Source organism: Lucilia cuprina, chromosome 4 (genome assembly GCF_022045245.1).
Source record: "Lucilia cuprina isolate Lc7/37 chromosome 4, ASM2204524v1, whole genome shotgun sequence".
Taxonomy (NCBI): domain Eukaryota; kingdom Metazoa; phylum Arthropoda; class Insecta; order Diptera; family Calliphoridae; genus Lucilia; species Lucilia cuprina.
The window spans coordinates 240444-258246 of NC_060952.1; the positions used below are offsets into that span (position 1 = coordinate 240444).

At 28.3% G+C, this 17803-nt stretch overlaps 1 protein-coding gene across 16 annotated transcripts in view; it reads left to right on the forward strand.

Annotated features, from left to right (window-relative positions):
- Positions 1-17803, forward strand: part of LOC111686014 (peripheral plasma membrane protein CASK) — a 74858-nt gene that overhangs the window by 21363 nt on the left and 35692 nt on the right. The window contains exons 1-2 of one of the 16 annotated variants that reach the window (XM_023448311.2): positions 14853-15377; positions 16232-16613. The exons of 8 other annotated variants lie outside the window; for them this stretch is intronic. Coding sequence is in view for 1 of the 8 variants with exons in the window: in XM_046949962.1 (XP_046805918.1) it covers positions 3901-4023 (123 nt within the window). In the remaining 7 variants the exon portion in view is untranslated. Of the gene's footprint in view, positions 1-3761; positions 4024-14852; positions 15378-16231; positions 16614-17803 lie in introns of those variants that run through there. 7 more of the 16 variants (XM_046949958.1, XM_046949959.1, XM_046949960.1 and 4 more) reach the window with 7 other exon arrangements.

Below are 17803 nucleotides of genomic sequence, written 5' to 3' on the forward strand. Positions count from 1 at the left end.
AATCTCTTACTACTTTTAATAATTTATAAAAATTTATATTTTGCAATAATAAAAAGATAATGTTTCCTGCTTAAAAATACGGTCGGTATGTCATAAGAATCAGAATTTGAATTTTTTACTTTTTTTTAACAATATTAATGAAATAATTGCTTAACAATCTGTTTACATAGTAACAGAATAGTAATCAAATATAAGCGAATTTTGTATAATAAAAATTGAAATTAAAATGTTAGAAAACTAAATCTAAAACAGAAAAACATCAGCAAACATAGTTAATATCCATTCATCGATTTTAATCTAAAAATCATAAAGAAATTCCCCCAAAAATCAAACAGTATGTATTTAACAAATAAACAACTAAAAATAAATTTTAAATATTTTAAGAAAAGGCTTCTAGATTCTTTATAAAACTTATTCTTAAATATCATTAACTTCTGTCGGTAAAAGCAGTTCGTATATTTATGCTGAAATGTTCTTCTGTGAACAATCAATGTTTAAATTGAAATTTTGATGGTTAAAAATAACCTGATTTAGAAAATAATAGTTAGAGTATTTTATTTTCTCCTGTTCTGCATTTTGCTGAAAATATCCATAATTGAACCCCCTGTTATGCATTTTGCTGAAAAATATCCATAATTGAACCCCCCCCCCCATATAACAACCCCTTCAGAAATTGATTTTAAGGCACATTGTTGACACTCAAAGAAAACACTTTTATCAGTTGTAATACATCGATGGATTCGATGTTATGAATTTATTTTCGTTAAAGCAATATAAAATTACAAATGGAGTAAGAAATTCTTGAATATGTGTCTCTTTACATGTATGTATGTAGTTGTTTGAATAGTTAGTGCAGCTGATTATTACAAAGCTGATAAATTGCAAAAACAGAAAACCTAAAGAAATAAAAAATGAAATGACCCTACGTAAAAAAGAATACAGAGGTAACAGAACCACAAATTTAAAAGAAGAAGAAAGCATGACAAATAAGTGGATTGCAATATAAAAGCTGCTGCTGAATAAATCGGTTATACTCTCTCATTTTAATGATGCATATATGCAGTATTTGAAAGTGTGAGTGTGGGATAAAAGGTGGCTTTTAGGCACATTTTGAATTTTTACATGCTTTTGGTTGTCTAGGCTGCTGTCACTTGATCTAATGCATTTCATATGAATTCTATATCAACAACAACAAGTCAACTGCCAACACTTATATTGGTAACATCGGTAAAAAAGTCGCCGCGGTATTTTGTGCCTTAAGTTTTTTGAGAGAAGAATATTGTTTTATGTCGCACTATAAATTGTGTGTTGGCTGCATCCATTCGGTTCTCTATGATTTGTTTATTCCATATTCCGTTCATTCGTTAAGTTATACATATATATGTATGTATGTAGTGTTGTGTATAAAAGTTATCAAGAGCGTATTCCAAATAACAAAAAAATATTTATTTGTTATAAGTTAAGTCACGTGTAAAGTATACTCTCTATATTTTCCTAATTTATTTATCGTTCAGAAGATGTTCTTTAATCATCTGATTCATTCAATAAATTCCATTTATCCTTCCACGTCATTAAAAGTACATTTAAAAAAGCATTTCTTTTATAAAAATAAATAAATAAACAATGTGGTCATTGTACGCCGCACCCTTTCACGATATAATTGGAATTAAAAGAACGCCATATTTGTTAGCAAATAATGCGCATCGCACCAACTATACAAATCTAAGAAACCTATGTATGTACATACGTATTATGTACATTAGAGGTGTCCAAAGAATATCGATTTTGTTCAGATGGGTCTTATTTTGTTTATTAAGCTACGTTTGCAATGATAGAGTACTCCAGCAAATTGTATTTCTGTTTCTATTGGTCAACAATACAATGAAATCATATAAATATAATGAAATCGATTGAAAGTTATAAAATTAATTCTCTTTAAATCGATTTTGAATTTTTAGTTAGTACAAGAAAAGAAAAATGACTTTGAATGTTTTTCGACATTTAATTATTTCTTAGGGAGTGTAACTACTACAAGCTTTATTAAAAATATATATTTTAATGGTTAGTTAGTTTAAAAGGAGGATGCACATAAGGGTGATAACATTATATAATTTTTGAAAATTTCAAATCAGCCACTAATGTATATAAAATTACGTCGAAATAGTATCACTTTTTTCCGAGCTTTAAAGAGTTTCCGCGGTAAATGCTTTAAAATTTTCTGCCGTTACCATCCTAATATAAATTTTTTTTGTACTTTGAAAATTTTGTATGATACCGTTATTACGATTAATTTAAAATTTAATTTACTGCATTTAAAAACTTTCTCTCTCGTGCTCAACCCGCTAATAGGAGTTAATAGTTATTGATTCAGGATTTACCATAAATTTTCTATATGATTGGGCTTGTATTATTATATAAGTATTTGATGTTTGTTTTTGATCGTCACATCGCATTAAATTACTTGTTCCTATAGTGTAGATAATTTGTTGTTTGCTATTATAATTGTACTATAAGTTAAAGTTACTAAAAAATGGTAAAGCTACGTATTGATAGTTGGCAGAAAAATGTTCAGAAAAAGTCTAACAACCGTGTGAACAATATTTTCTGACGCCTAACAATCGTGTTAACACATTACGTCGTCATTGCCAGATAATTGTCTGACAAGTTTTATTGCCATCTAAGCGAATTTAATGCATCTGAGAATGAAATCATTGTCAGATAAATGTTTTTTATTAACAGCACGGTCCATTAAAAGAACATATGCACTTAAAATTTCCCATAAACAACCTGTCAATAGTGTAAACTGACAATTTTTGTTTTCAGATAAATTTATTGTTTTAGAATTGTCTGGCAATGAAATTGTAATGTTTTCTTGACCTCGTCTAAATTGACAATTCATCTGTTTTTATAGACCTGGTTCACACTGGGAAACTTTTGTTGAGAAACTTTTGAAACTTTCCCAAAAAAGTTTCCTAGTGTGAACCAGGTCATAGCAATTTTTCATTGTCAGTACATTGACATACCTAATTTGGATTTGGACGATTAAAAAAATACGTTGAATAAACTGCATGACCCCAAATATAAGGTAAAAGCTCTCGATTACTTGCAACTGTTCAAGTCGCATTAGTACATTAGCCCCTACTGTTGTCTGAGTTTAACCCGATAAAGAATTTATGGTGAAATCGGGTTTACATATATGAACACTAATGTAAAAACACAACAGACTTCTGGTAGAGCTGACTTGAAATAAGGACGTTCATAACACAAGAAGAGTGTGGCAAATGATCGAGATAATGCATTTCAGAGTTCAAACTATCGTTTGAAAGATATGAAATGCTAAAGTTTTTGAATTAGAAAATATTAATTTATAATAAAAATTTCCTTTAGTACCACGCCCCAAAAATGTGTAAATGAATTAAATTTATTTATTTATTTTTATTTTTCTAAAGCATAATTAAGTAGATTTTTTATTTATTTTTGTTTAAAAATATATTCATTAAATATAGATTTAAAAGACATAAAACTTTTTTAAAAATCGTTTTTAGTTTAAAAAATTAGACCGAAAGTTTTAATATTTCACCATCATTTACAAATTTTTGTCACACTGTATATATTCACGGCTCCGAAGAGGAAAACAGGTTTTACAAACATGTTGGTAGAAAATTTTGGTTTGAAATCTAATTTACAGATTCCTCCATCATTTAGTGTCACAAAACATTTAACTGAGAACTAAAATACATATTGACCATTTTTTAAATACATTGGTGAAGGGTATATAAATGAGTATATTGAAATAAGAAACTAAAATAATTGTTATATATGCATTGCTTCTGTGTAATATTTTACAATTATTGAATTGGATTGATGTATGATTCGTTGTCTGTTGTTGTTTTAATGTGAATGGATGTCTGCGAAGATTTGGATTTCTCTATAGAACCATATTTTATTCAATGGATTGGTTTAGAAACTGCTGAAAACTTACCGTCCTACATTATACGATACTACAATAATTTACACGTGAAGGTGAGTAAAGTATTTATATGATTGTATGTATAACAATTGCGACTCCTATTTATTTATTTATTTATTTATTTATTTATTTATTTATTTATTTATTTATTTTATTTTTAACACTATTTAAAAAACTCCAAAGCGACGAAAAATAAAAATGTAAAGTTACGATATTATGTATAATATAATAATTGATCATAATGACCCTATTGTGGTTTACAACTCAACTCTTCTCTAGTTAAACTTGCTATTTGGTATTACAAATATCACCCTCAATTTTTATGTTGAAATTTATTACATCATTTTTTGAAAAAATTGCAACTCATCAAAAGTAGTAATTTTTTTAAATTTCAAATCAAATTTTTTAAATTAATTTTTTTCTACACTCTTCGACATTAAGTTTACATGTTGCAAAATTGTTAATAATTTGTTTTTCTTTTATTTACAATTTTGTCAGAAATCTAAAGAATATTAAAAAAATGTATGACTTTCCGTAGGTTCTTTACATTTAAAAAACTAAAAATAGATCAGGAAAATTCAAGAATAAAAATATTTAGACCTAAATTTCTTTAAGCAAAAGAGATAATCCCACATCTAAGCGTATTTTTTGTAGACCTTTCCAAGGAATAGTTTAAATTTATACTCATTCAGATCATAATTGGATTTTTGGCGCATTCTTCCCTCGATCACTTACAACTGCCAATCAACTCAAAAACAGTTCAGCTCCAAACAGGGAAAATTTCATTGCGACCTAGAAACAAAAAATAATCATTCTCCCACAAAAAGGGAGTTTATGGAACTTTTTCGTCCTTAAAAAAGGTACTTTTAAAATTTTCTATAATATTGAACCTAAAAACCAAAAATTATAAGGAAGTTGGACGGAAGTTGTTTTATTGCAGTTCAGAAGGCTTACATAATACGAACAAAACTATGAACAAACAGCTACTCAAAGTGAAATTACATTACAACAAAAATTCGCTATTTTTCATGCCATACATATATGTATATGTACATGGGGAATTTCATGTCAAGTGACCTAACTCAAAAATCAATTTCGACCAAATTTGCACAAACGTTAGTATTATTAGATAGTAGGCCAGACACACATATTCAACGCTATCGGTCATGAACTGGAGTCAAAGTTGGACATCTTGGTCATACATGGTATTGTTCAATACAATAATACTAACGTTTGTGCAAATTTCATCAAAATCTAATTTTTGAGTTGATATAAAATTCTCCATATACAGCTGTTGTAAGTTAATTGGAAATTTATGAAAATACTACGTTTGATTTTCAATTCCAAACACTTTTATTTTATAAATTGATCATACATGGGCATACTGCAGTATAATTTTACTGCATTACACATTTCAGTAATCAGTAAACTTTTAATAGTTACTGAAAAAATTTTTACTGTTTAATGAAAAAAAAAATTCAGTATTCAGTAAAATTTTACTGAATACTGAAAAATATTGCAATAAACAGTAAAAATACTAATATAATATTTGACCTCTTATATAAATTTATACATAGCTAAGTTCTTGTCTTTTGAAAAGATTTACAATCCCATAAAGTAAAATTAATCTCACTATAGCTACTTGTGATGATAAATATTTATAACATTCAAAAATATGTTGAAAATATAATTTTCAGTAAATTATTAGATTGTAAGGAATACTGTAAACACATTTTCAGTAATCAGTAAAAAAATGCATTTTTTTGCAGTAACCAGTAAATTTATGTCATTTTTGCAGTAATCAGTAAAATTCATTGAATACTAACATTTTTTTCAGTAACCAGTAAAAACATACTGAATACTGAAGCATTTTTCAGTAACCAGTAAAACTTTACTGAATACTGAAAATTTTTTCAGTAAACAGTAAAAACTTATTTTGTTACTGCATTTTTACTAGTACTGCAAAGTGCCTATCTATGAAATTGATGTTGTTATAATAAAATAGAATGCATTTTGTTGTGAAACATTTCTTACTTCATTTCTTACTTCTTCTTACCCTTCACCTTCTTGAGAAGAGTATATATAAGTTTGTCATTCCGTTTGTAATGTCTATAATATAATTTTCCGATCCTATAAAGTATATATATATTCTGGATCCTTATAGATAGCGGAGTCGATTTAGCCATGTCCATCTGCCTGTCTTTTTGGTACTTTTTATACACCACCTACACCACTATAGTGGTGTAGGTGGTGGTATTATACGTTTGTGCTGATGTTTGTTACACATAAAAATATTGGTCCAATACGCACCTTAAAGTATACCGATCGATTCAGAATCATTTTTTGAGTCGATTAAGACATGTCCGTCCGTCCGTCTGTCCGGCTGGCTGGCTGGTTGTCCATGTAAACTTTGTGCGCAAGGTACAGGCCGCAATTTCCAAGTATGTTTTATGGCACAGGGACGATGCCTATTGAAATCAGTCTATTATTTCACTTAGCCCCCATACAACTGTACCTCCCGATTTAGACTTTTTATGTCATAATTACGTAAAATATTTTATTATCCCTCTAAAAATTGGCACAAATAAGTTTTATATAAGTATAAATGACACTGCAGATTTTCGTAATGATCGGGCCTTATTTGACCCTAGCCCCCATACAAACCCCTCTTCAAAAAATGTCTTAAACGTCTAAAATTGACTTGTAACCATTTGTATCACAATGAAACTCAATACAACTATTATTTAAAAAATCCCTTTCCTAAATTTACCAAGGATCGGCCCATATTTGACCTATATAAAGCCTCATTTAGATAATTTTGTTTTTTATCAATAAATTGCTTAAATACTTTGGAATTAAGGTAAAATTCAACATAAAAGTTTCTTTATGAAAAATAAACATTTTAAAAATATACTCATGGTGTAGGGTATTATATGGTCGGCCATGCCCGACTATACTTGCCTACTTGTTCGTTCTACAAAAGGTACTTTTTGTATTTTCTATAATATTAAACCTAGAAACATGAAATTAAGTATGTAGAATACATTAAAGGGGACTTTTTGGTACTTTTTTCGTTCTACAAAAGGTACTTTTTGAATTTTCTATAATATTGAACCTAGAAACATGAAATTTAGCATGTAGGGCATTGACTAGGTAAGAACCTACAAAAAGGGACTTTTTGGTACTTTTTCGTTCTACAAAAGGTACTTTTTGAATTTTCTATAATATTGAACCCAGAAACATTATGTAGAGCCTGGATAAGTGGGAACCCATAAAAGTGATGTTTTTGGTACTTTTTCGTTCTTCAAAAGATACTTTTTAAAATTTTTTTATTGAACCTAGATAACCTAGGATTAATTTAGATCGTATAAAATGGGATACAATTGGTATTTTTTGATTTTTTGTAATACAATTCGTAATGGCTGTTATTTAACATAGCCGAATATAGAACTTTTAATTGTTCAAATTTAAATTTGATGAAAAAAACCAAAAGCTAAATCAAAGAAATTACAAGAATTAATTGGAGATGGTCATATTTTATTAAAAAGAATTTAAGATAATTCTAATTTTGTTAAAAAATTTAATTGTATTATGGAAAATATTATTTGTAATTTAATGTATAAGAAATTTTACATCATTTTTTTAGAACTAATAATGAAAATAGGCCAAAAAAATACTCCTGCCCGAAGTAAATTCATATATGTACTGCATAAAGCTTGTAAATCATTAAAGCATATAGGAGAACAGCCCTATTGTCCAAAAATAAAATATTTTTAGTCATTTATAACATGTTAAGTAATATTACACTGATACTAACACTCCACGTCTATAATCTTCAGAAAAACATCAGCCCACACCAACTTGGAAGATAAGACGAATCTCCAAAGCTGACCCAAAGAAATCTTCCACGGGAATCTAGGCATATATTTGAGAAAAATTTAATAAAGCGTTATCTAAGCCAACTATTTGGTGAAATCGGGGCTTCTTGGGAAAGAATCTCGCAAGAAACCTTTTCCAACTAAAATTCTTCGAAATTTAGTTGGTAAAGGATTGTTTAGCGATTCTCCTCCATGATGCCCCGATTGCACTAAACCTCGCGAAAAAGTTGGATAAGTAACGTTATATTCAATTTTCTCAGATTTACCTCTTGCATCATTTCATTGGATCATCTTTGGAGATACGTCTTATATTCCGGGTTGGGGTGGGCTAAAGTTTTTCGGAAAAATTTTGATGTGGAGTGTTAGTATCAGTGTCATATTTGTTGATAAATTATCTAAATTATTTTTTAAAACAATAGGGCTGTTGTCCTATATCCTTTTACGATTTACAAGTGTTATAAATTTCAAAAATGGATTTATTCTGGGCAGAAGTATTTCTTTGGCCTATTTTCTCCAAAAATATTGATGCTCAATTTCTTAAACATTTAATTTAAAATAATATTTACCAATTTACAATCAAACTTTTTATTAAAATTAGATTTAACTAAAAAAAATTAATAAAAAATGGCCGTCATGTTTTAATACAGACATTCAATTGTTTTAATACAGATTTTTAAGCAATAAAAGTTTTGTTTGCTTCTTTGTAAAATTTTTGCTAGGATCAATGGTGAAAAGTTACACTCATTCGAATAAAGCCATGTATAACCAAAATGTCCAACTTTGATCCCCTCTAAGTCCGGCAGTTACCGACCGATATAACTGTAATCCATTTAACATGGACATGCTGGTATATCATTTTTATGGCCTGACAATGTCTTTTTTATTTTGATTTCTTTATGTTAAAATTTAAATAATAATTATTGTTTGCGTTCCCTGAAATATAATTTTAATGCAAAATTAAAAAACTTTCAACTTTGTGGTTGTTTTTCTATTTACTGATGTATAACCGCAATTATACTAGCAAAAATCCACAAGTATTCCTTCTGACCGTATTCAATTGTATCGCCTTCTTATTTGTAATATGTTTTTGTAAAACATTTCACCATGTTCATCTGGTTCAGAATCAATATTTTCAGAAAAAATGCGAGTCCAAAAAATTAATTTCTAGTTACATATTTCCCTCGCCCGTTTAAGTTTAAGTGTTAAGGACGCCACTATAAGTGTTCGACCGCAAATTTTTCAAATATGCAATCCGTTTTCGGATGGAATATACTTTCAATTACAATTCTATAATTTAAAATTTTCTCTTAAAAAATTGGAATAGTTAAAGGATCACATATAGTAATGTTTAATACCATTGGAATGTGGAGTCATACTACTTTCAAAATTGACAGTTCATACATATATAAATAACATTTTACTTATTAGAATATATAAATAAATTAATTACACTAAATAATTGTTGATTTGTAAATATACATACAGTAAATTGTGTGTATAGGACTTTTAAAAACACAAAACATTTGTAATAAATTCAAAAAACTTCAAAATTACTGAGCTAAAGGTGAAAGATATCGAAATCACAAAATAAAAACAAAATAAAAACTTCATTCATACGCAAATAAACCCAAAATTCCCATAAAAATGCGTTATTCGTACTATCGAACAGAAAAATTGTGACTTTATTTGTACTATAGAGTAGACAATGCAACAATTTTGCCATTCGTATTATTGGACATTCGTAATAAAGAGGGTACGTACTATTGGACGTCCACTGTATATCTAAGGCAAGGTACAATTCAACTTAAATGCTTTATTATGGCAACTAAATCACATATTTTTGTCAAAGGTGTAGGGCATTATATGGTTGGCCTCGCCCGACTATAATTTCTTACTTGTTTTTAATATAATTTTCTGTAATAAATAATTATTTGGAGTTTTTCTTTTTGTATAGAATACTGTTGTATCTTACAACTAAGGCTAAATCAATACATATCGCTCATTTACTACAAAAAAGTCGTCTTAAGAAAAATTGATTTGAATATTTAATGAGTAAAATTACAATTTGTAAATAACTTTTAAACAAAACAAGGAATTTTAATTAAACCAGACACAATTTTTGGATTGTTGTACGTTTTCAACTTTCCTAAAGATTTTGCCACTTTATTATAAGCGAAAAATAAAGGTTTATAAAATTAATGATAGAACATCCAACTATTAAAAATATACGTATGCGGATAAAAATCATATAGTATTCGTTAACTATTTGAAAAATTTACAACAAATAAAATTTAACTTAATTTAAAATAAAACTTCTCCAATATAATCAAAATAATTTATTTACAATAAGCAAAACTGCAAAAGGATCCCGAAATCAATTACCAACGGCGTTAAATATTTTTGAAACAGATTAAGTATCGTTAAAGCTGGTTTCAAACGAGCACACAAGTAATATGATCTATCAAAATTGTGTGTAAAGTGAATACGGATAGGATCGTCAAAACGCAATATGTAATGAAACCTTCACACTTTGAGAGAAATACGAATGGAAAATTTGGAAAATATATGTAAATCATACGAATTTTATTCTCATTTGTTATACGGATGGAATTTTATTAATCTTTTTCATTAGACTTTACGTACGTAAATTGTGATCATGTGAAGGGCACTTAAAAAAAAGAACAAATTCAAAGTGAAACAATTAGGAAAGTATAGTATCAGAGAATGACAAAAGTAGTAATCGTAATGTATTGCAACCAAACAAGTATGAGTATGTATCGCGAAACACAAAGCGCACAGTCATATTCAGCATACTCATACCAACTTCAACACAAATAAATATACGTATCAGAGATTGACAATGAGTATGTATGAAACAAGTAATGCAACTATTTACTCATAATTTTTGAATACAATGTACGTTCATTTTGAGTATCTTCATGTACGTATTCGCAATGAAATATAATTACGTATATTCAATACGCGTATCAAACATGTACGGACTTATTCACTATTCAAAAGCATAGCTCAAATGAATAAAAACAAACATTTCAAAAAAATACCCAAACGAAAAAACGAAAAAACTTCTTGGAATCAATTGAAAAAATGTCAAAAAATAAAAATTTATAAACTTATTTTTATAGAAATTGAAAACGCGTTCAAATGTATATTTTTGCATTCTACTGAACTACAAGATATTAAAGAGCTCACTAATTCAATGGTACCGAGAGAAGGGAAAGTTAGCTGCTTGTAACGTATATTCTTACAGAAAATATTTTAAAAGATTAGAGGTGCGGAAGAATTATATTATATGTATGTAAGTTTTGTAAATAACATTGTTCACGTTTTCTAAAGCTTCCCTAGAACTAGTTCCGAGGTTGACAAAATAAAACAAAAATCATTGATTAAAGAACTAGTTCCAAAAGCGTTCCAAAGAATGAGTGTCGGCTTTATAACGTTTCCATAGAACCAGTTCGGAAGGTGACAAATTTATGTAATGTGACGTGACAGACTTTGAAATTCTATAAAAAATAACCCCGCTTAGAATTATTTTTTTTAAATTGAGTTCTATATACTAAACTTGATTTAGATTCAAAGTTTTGAATACTTCTGAATGCCAACTAAAAAGTTATCGAGATAAATCCTGTTTCAACGTGACGAACGTGACATTTAAAAGTCTATGAAAGAAAACCGAAAATTTGTCTTTTAAGGATCTTTATCTTTTTATATTTGTATGTTTTAAGATAACAATTATTTCAACAAATGTTTTCCGATAAAAGTCCATTTAAATATTAGCCTTTAAAATAATAAAAACTATTAAAAGCAAATGCTACTAAAGGTACAAAAATATGCCTGAAATATTATTGTAACTTTTAATTCCGAATATTAATAAAATTATAACTATAAAATATAAATAAATAAATAAATAAATAAATAAATAAATAAATAAATAAATAAAGAAATTACAAAACATTTTTTTATATAAAGAATTTAAAAATAATATGCTATCTACAGTTTTAGGCTCCAACCGGTTTCTTTTCTCTGTTATAATATTTCCAGGAAAAGAAAAAACCTTTTGAATAGTGATTAGTGAATAAGTCCATACATGTTTAATACGCGTATTGAATATACGTAATTATATTCTATTGCGAATACGTACATAAAGATACTCAAAATTAAACTTGTGAGGGCGTACATTGTTTTCAAAAATTATAAGTAAATAGTTGCATTACTTGTTTCATACATACCCATTGTCCGATAATTACGAAAATCGGTGGTATTATTAAGACGTATAGAACTAAGTTTTGCCGATTTTTGTATGAACTCAAAAACCCTTTTGTATGGGGGCTAGGTGATATAATGGAGCGATTTCAACCATTTTCGATAGGCTTCGCGTTGGGCCAAAAAATACGATTCTTTTTGTGCGTGGTTCTTTATACCCTACACAACTATAGTGGGAAGGGTATTATGCGTTTGTGCTGATGTTTGTAACGCATTAAAATATTAATACTATTCCCACCGATCATACCGATCGACTCAGAATAAATGCTTTATTATGAAAAATAAACCACATTTAACATTCATAACTGGTGGAGGGTATCATATAGTCGGCCAAGCCCGACTATACTTTCTTACTTGTTGTGCGTTACAAACTTCAGCACAAACGCATCGTAGAGCAAACGCCATTGTTTACCGTTGTTGATAAGATCGGGGGATAAAAAATTTTCTTCAGAATCTTCATTTCCGTGCAACGATACGTATTTTATTAAATCTGCACATACATATGTATGTACCTTTTTTTAGTTTCTATGTACATTATCATTATCAGTTATCCACCTGCAAAATAAACAAATCAGAGTTTTGTTCAACATCTGTGTTGATGAGTTGGCCAGCATAAAATTACATTAAATAAATGTTGAAATACTCTTTCTTGTGTCAAATAAAATGTGGGTCTTGTTTATCTTTTTCGTCCTAGTTGGGAGTATACCTACATTTACATACATATGTACATACATACACTGGTGGCCAAAACTAAAGCAAATGACATAATTATGTGAAATGGTGGATAAAATTTTCCACGCTGAAGAAATTTTATAACTGGTAGTAATCTTATTTATATTTTTAAGTGGAACAGCAACAGAATATCGTCATATGAAATCCAAAAAGCCCTAAGTTACATTGAAAAAATTTTTAGGAGAAGCAAAAAACCTAAAATGATAAATAAACCTAAAATGTAATTTTGTAATTTTTATAATATCGTAGTTGAAAATTCAAAAGAATTTTTAAACTTTGATACGATAATCAATCAAAAAGTAGATTTTGACTTTTTCGTAACTTAGGGCCTTTAGGATTTCATGTGACGATATAAGAACTAATGGTATGCAAAAATTACTTCAATATTGGATTATTTGACTACTTTTTAAAAAGTGCTTCACAACGCACAGTGGTATAGGACAAAAAAAAGAGGGAAATAATTCGGTAACTTCTAAACGGTTAATCCGATTTCAATGAAATTTGGTATGCACAAAGAGGAGGTGTTGTCGATGAAAATAATAAAATTTTTATAGTGCTCAATGAGGAGATTCTATATACCATTTTTTTTAAATCGGAACTCAAATGAAGAAATAGGTTCTTTTTAAAAATTTAACATAGCCGAGATGTCCTAATTTGAGGACCCCCCGCCGGGCCCCTGGTTGGCCTATAAGGTCCAAATTCAAAACCTAAACTTGGCAACACCTCCTCTTTGTGCATTAAAATCAGATTAACCGTTTAGAAGTTACCGACGTTGCACAGTGTCCTATACCACTGTGCAACGTCTAAAAACAGCAATGGCCTACAAAATTGTATTTAAGGAGATCAGACTATACAGATTTAAAATCTATTGTATTGATACATGTGTATGAAAACATTTTACAAAACAATATTAATAAAAAATATTGGAAGATCTTAAATTTACTTATTTGATATTTAATTTTTTCAAGTTTTTTTCTCGATATGTATATATTATTTTTGAGCCGCTATGGTGAAATTTATTATAATGGAAGGGTTTCCGAAAAGGGTTCAAAATTTCATCACTAGTGATTAAAACTATAAAAATATTTTTTTTTTTTTGTAGATTGTAATAATAATTTGAATCAAATAAAAAAATAAATAAAGCTGTAAGTTTAGTGGTTATTTTTTTATAACCATACATGTATGTTAAGAATTTTTCGATCTCACTCCTTATTTGATATTTAATTTTTTCAAGTTTTTTTCTCGATATGTATATATTATTTTTGAGCCGCTATGGTGAAATTTATTTATTTAAAATAGACCATTCATACTGCATCAAAATATAGATAATTTCATTTCAAATCTTTCTTCAACCCAGACAAGAATAATTTATATTTTTTGAGCACTTTAAATGTTTCAGTGAATATTACATACTATTTAAAAAATAAGCGTAATCGATGGTTGTTGGCTCAAAATATTAAAATAAATTTATACTTTCATTATTTACACATGCTTATTTTAAAATTTATTGAAATTTAATTAATGTAACCATGACATAAATAATTTTTGCGACAAATCTCTTACTTCTGACAAATATATGGAAGACCTATGTACCTTTGTATTTATGTATATGTAGTTATTTATTTTACTACAAATATATTTTTGTTAACTTAAACGAATAAAAGTTAAAAGTGAGGCAATAGTAGTGTCATTTTTGTTATTCTAGCTCTAGAAAGATTTAGTCGACATATCTAGTAGTAAAAACGACAGCATCTGTAGAAGTGACATTTCATTAAAACACACATATATGTATGTATGTACGTGTACAACGCATGCTCGATTAAAATGTTTGAAATTACGAAACGAAACCTCACGAACGGTTTGTGCAGAATAAGCATTCGGGATATAACAGCATCCACCACCCACTCAGTATTCAGGATTTGTACAGAAATATGGTTGTCCTTATTTGACATAGGCGACATTAGTAAGAAACATATCAATGAAATGCAGATTAATACTTATGTTTGCTTTATCTGCATTCAGCAAAATATAAGAGAGCATATTGGAAATGTTATGAAATTTTCCGTCTGCGATGTAAAATAATGAATCTATATTGGCTCACCTTGTACAATTAAACTATGGCAGTATAACGCGAGCCCTTGGCTGGTAAGGGTACAACTAAAAAAAAATTAAATAAAGTTAATTTTCCAACTGTGCACGGTATATAACTATATAAAAATTGTATCTGCTTTTTGAAAAAAAATTAAAGTTTATCAAAGAAAAAAAAATGAACATAAAAAACCAAAAAAATGTCTTAAGTAACCGTTATAAATTAATAATTCTTAATAAATCAATAATGAAATTGTTTGAGTGTTTGTCCATCTATTATTCTCTCTATACTCTACATGTGTATGTGTGGATGTTCATTTTTTAGACATTAGAGAATTGTGTATAATTCAAATGGATGTTACCAAAATTAAATAATAATTATTGAAATGAATTTTTTTTTAAATTAAATTTTATTTTAACGTCTTTATGTATGTACATATGTATTTAACACATTATATGTATGTGTGGGTCCTTTTTATGTATGTATTTTTGAAGTAAAAATTTGCATGTTGCGGTCGTGTTCTTGTATTTGAACTCCGTAATTTCTGTACTCACTTCGTGAAAGTATTCGGTTCGTTTATTATAATACATATAATTCCTATTTTGCGCGTGTATGTAGGAGTTGCTCGCTGCGATGTAGAGCATCACAACTTCATAGAAACACGCAAACATCTATCTATAAGTAACACACATACATTCACTCACACTCATATAGTAAAACAAAGCAACAATCACAGTTCTGGATGTATAAGTATTTTAGTAAAAAGTATATTTTTTGCTTTAATTTTTTCTTATAAAATATACATACCTATGTACAAAAATGTACATACATGGCACACTATACACATATGTACATAAAGATTATTAAACGTGCTTTTACTGTCGGATATCAATGTATGAAAATAAAAAAATTTTCGTGTATGTGTGTGTGTCAAAAAAAAAAAAAAAATAGTTCATAAAATTGAAAAATCCCTTTCTACTAAGTTTATTCTTTTGTCTTCCATTTAATATATTTCTTGGATATAGACAATTTACTTCAATTAGTCCAAAAAAATATACATTTATGGTGTGGCATTGCAAACTTCAAAACTAATACCATCCATTTAGGAATACTTTGTTAGTATATTATTCGTTTATTTATTAAATTTTTTTTAAGATCAATTACATACATATGAAGATATCTACACATACTATACAATATACATATACTTTTATTAAAATACACATACGTATACACATACATATGTACGTATGATACAATTTTATATTGGTAAATTTGTAGGGAATAGACAAGAAACATCATGCGAAAATATTATTTGTTCTGTAATTATTGCGGCTTCTAAATATGAATTGTCGTTTAAATAATTGCTGATAATTAAGCATCAGAAAACTTGAAACAACATTACGGCAAATTATTACATATACAAGTATTGATTTTGCACTACAGCTTTGTATTTAACGAAAGCAAAACAACAATACAAAAAAAACGAACGACAGCATCCTTCATCACAGCAGAAGAAAACTAAAAAAAAAAAAAACAAAATCATAGAAAACAGTGGATGCTATATCACCATTATCATCATTGAAATTATTCTTATTAGATACCAAACGTGTTACTCGGCTATTAACAATTTTTCGTCGTATCTTTAGGTTTTACTTCTGCTGTAAGTATACAAATGAATAGATTTACTTTTTTTATTTTCTCAAATTTTCCAAAGGATTTTTAAAATGTGTATCCAGAGTTGCGTCCCAAATTTTCTCTTCTGTTAAACTTAAAATTCCTCCCAATACATATATATTTTTGTTGCATTTCAAACTGTGTGAATAAATGGATTTCGAGTGGAGTTCAATGCTGCCAAACGAACTCTCCGTGCTGAATAGTGCTTTAATTATATTCGTATATTCCATCTTGAAATACAAGTATATACTTGTTCATTGTCATTTTCTATTCTTAATTGTTTTAATATATATTTTTTACCCTCACTGCCAGCCTCCCTTGCTCCAAATAGAATATTACACATTATTATTCTCTCTTAAGTAAAAGGTATGCATATGCATGTATGTATGTATGTATGTATGTATGTATGTATGTATGTATGTATGTATGTATGTATGTATGTATGTATGTATGTATGTATGTGTGTATGTAACTACACTTGCTTTTCTTCTTAAGTTCTAACAGTAGTGTAGCCACTGGTGTTCTAATAACAAAAAACTTGTGTTGAAATCAATTTTATCACATTTAATAGTCTTCAATAATTCTATCTGACATGCTTTTGATAAGTTTTCTATTTAAAATCAATAAAATCGGTTCATAAATAACGGAGATTTGAGCAAAAATCTGAGACAACCTCAGAAAATTTCATGGAAACAATTTTATTTTTTACATGCATATTCTTTGTTACAAGTATATATTCTTTGTTATAAGTAACAAATAATACAACATAGGTTGATTCATAAATAAATATAAACATTTCAATTACATGACCCATGACCCATGATCCAATTCTGCATGCTGTGCGTTTTAAAAAAATATATAAACCAACCCAAAACCCTTGGTGGCCGACTAAGGACGCTTAGTAATGGCGATTCTCGGTTAACCTTGCGACGACTTTACTTCAGTTCCTTGATAAATGTGCTTATCCCATTAATGAAATAAGTTTTCAACAAGATGAAGATCCAAACATACAGCTAAAATAGTTAAAGAACGGCTAGAATCGCAAAGTTTTCAAACATTAAAGTAGCCAGTACAAAGCCCTGATTTAAATAGTTAAAGAACAGCTAGAATCGCTAAGTTTTCAAACAGTACAAAGTACAAAGCCTTGATTTAAATCCTATAGAAAATGTATGAGCA